The following is an 859-nucleotide window of genomic DNA, read 5'->3' as shown; positions in this document are numbered from 1 at the left end:
CAGAGACAGAGACAGAGACAGAGAGAGAGAGGTTGTATGCTTGCATGAATGGGTCAGGTCACTTGGGGTGAACATCCTCCACAGCCCCTTCCCCCACATTCTTGGCGGGAGTGGGAGATAAGGCTCAGGGCCACAGACTTCTGCGTCAGAGATAGGAGGTCTCAATGCCATGGGCAGGGGCAACTGGGATTGTAGGGCGTGGGAAGGACTGGGGGAGACTGGGTTGAGAAAGGGTAGAAGAAGGCAGGCGGTGGGATGGGGAGGGGAGAGTGGGGAGGTCCTGGACAGAAGGGACACAGGGCAGGGCGTGGGTTCCCTGTTGTCAGTGCCAGGTGAACTATGGTGATCCAGCCGTCTCTGCTGCTTCTTTTGCTGTTGACCCTCCGGGATGGGGACAGCTGTCAGGGCCCAGAACTGGTACGGGCACTTGTCCTGGCCAAGGTGAAGGCTCTGATCCTAGATGCCTTGGGGCCCCCAGCAATGACTGGGGAAGGTGGGAGCCCTGAAATAAGGCGTCTGCCACGAAGACATGCCCTTGGGAGTCTCGAGCACAGGACCTCTGAACCAGAGGAGGAGGATGTCTCTCAGGCCATCCTTTTCCCAGCCACAGGTAATGACGCTGCAGACTGGCAGATCAGTTTTGGAAAGTAGCTGGTACCCATCTCATGGGCCTGGGAGCCAGGCAGATTTGGGTGTGAATGGCAGCCCCAGCACTCAGCTGGCTTTGCAGCAAGGAGACAGTTCCTAAGCGTCCCTGGTCGCCATCAAATGGGTGGTGATCTCTAATGAAAGGGAAAATAAGGCTCTATGGAGACAGAGCTCAGGCTCCTGTCTACTTTCTGCCCCCTCCCTCCCTCCC

At 57.6% G+C, this 859-nt stretch overlaps 1 protein-coding gene across 1 annotated transcript in view; it reads left to right on the top strand.

Moving 5' to 3' along the window:
• Nucleotides 1–11: 11 nt before the first annotated feature.
• Nucleotides 12–859, top strand: part of Inha (inhibin subunit alpha) — a 3324-nt gene continuing 2476 nt past the window's right edge. The window contains exon 1 of the mRNA XM_005361564.2: nucleotides 12–610. Coding sequence (XP_005361621.1) covers nucleotides 340–610 — 271 coding nt within the window. The 5' untranslated portion in view covers nucleotides 12–339. The remainder of the gene's footprint in view (nucleotides 611–859) is intronic.

Source organism: Microtus ochrogaster, linkage group LG4 (genome assembly GCF_000317375.1).
Source record: "Microtus ochrogaster isolate Prairie Vole_2 linkage group LG4, MicOch1.0, whole genome shotgun sequence".
Classification (NCBI taxonomy): domain Eukaryota; kingdom Metazoa; phylum Chordata; class Mammalia; order Rodentia; family Cricetidae; genus Microtus; species Microtus ochrogaster.
This window is presented reverse-complemented; position numbering and strand designations above follow the sequence as displayed.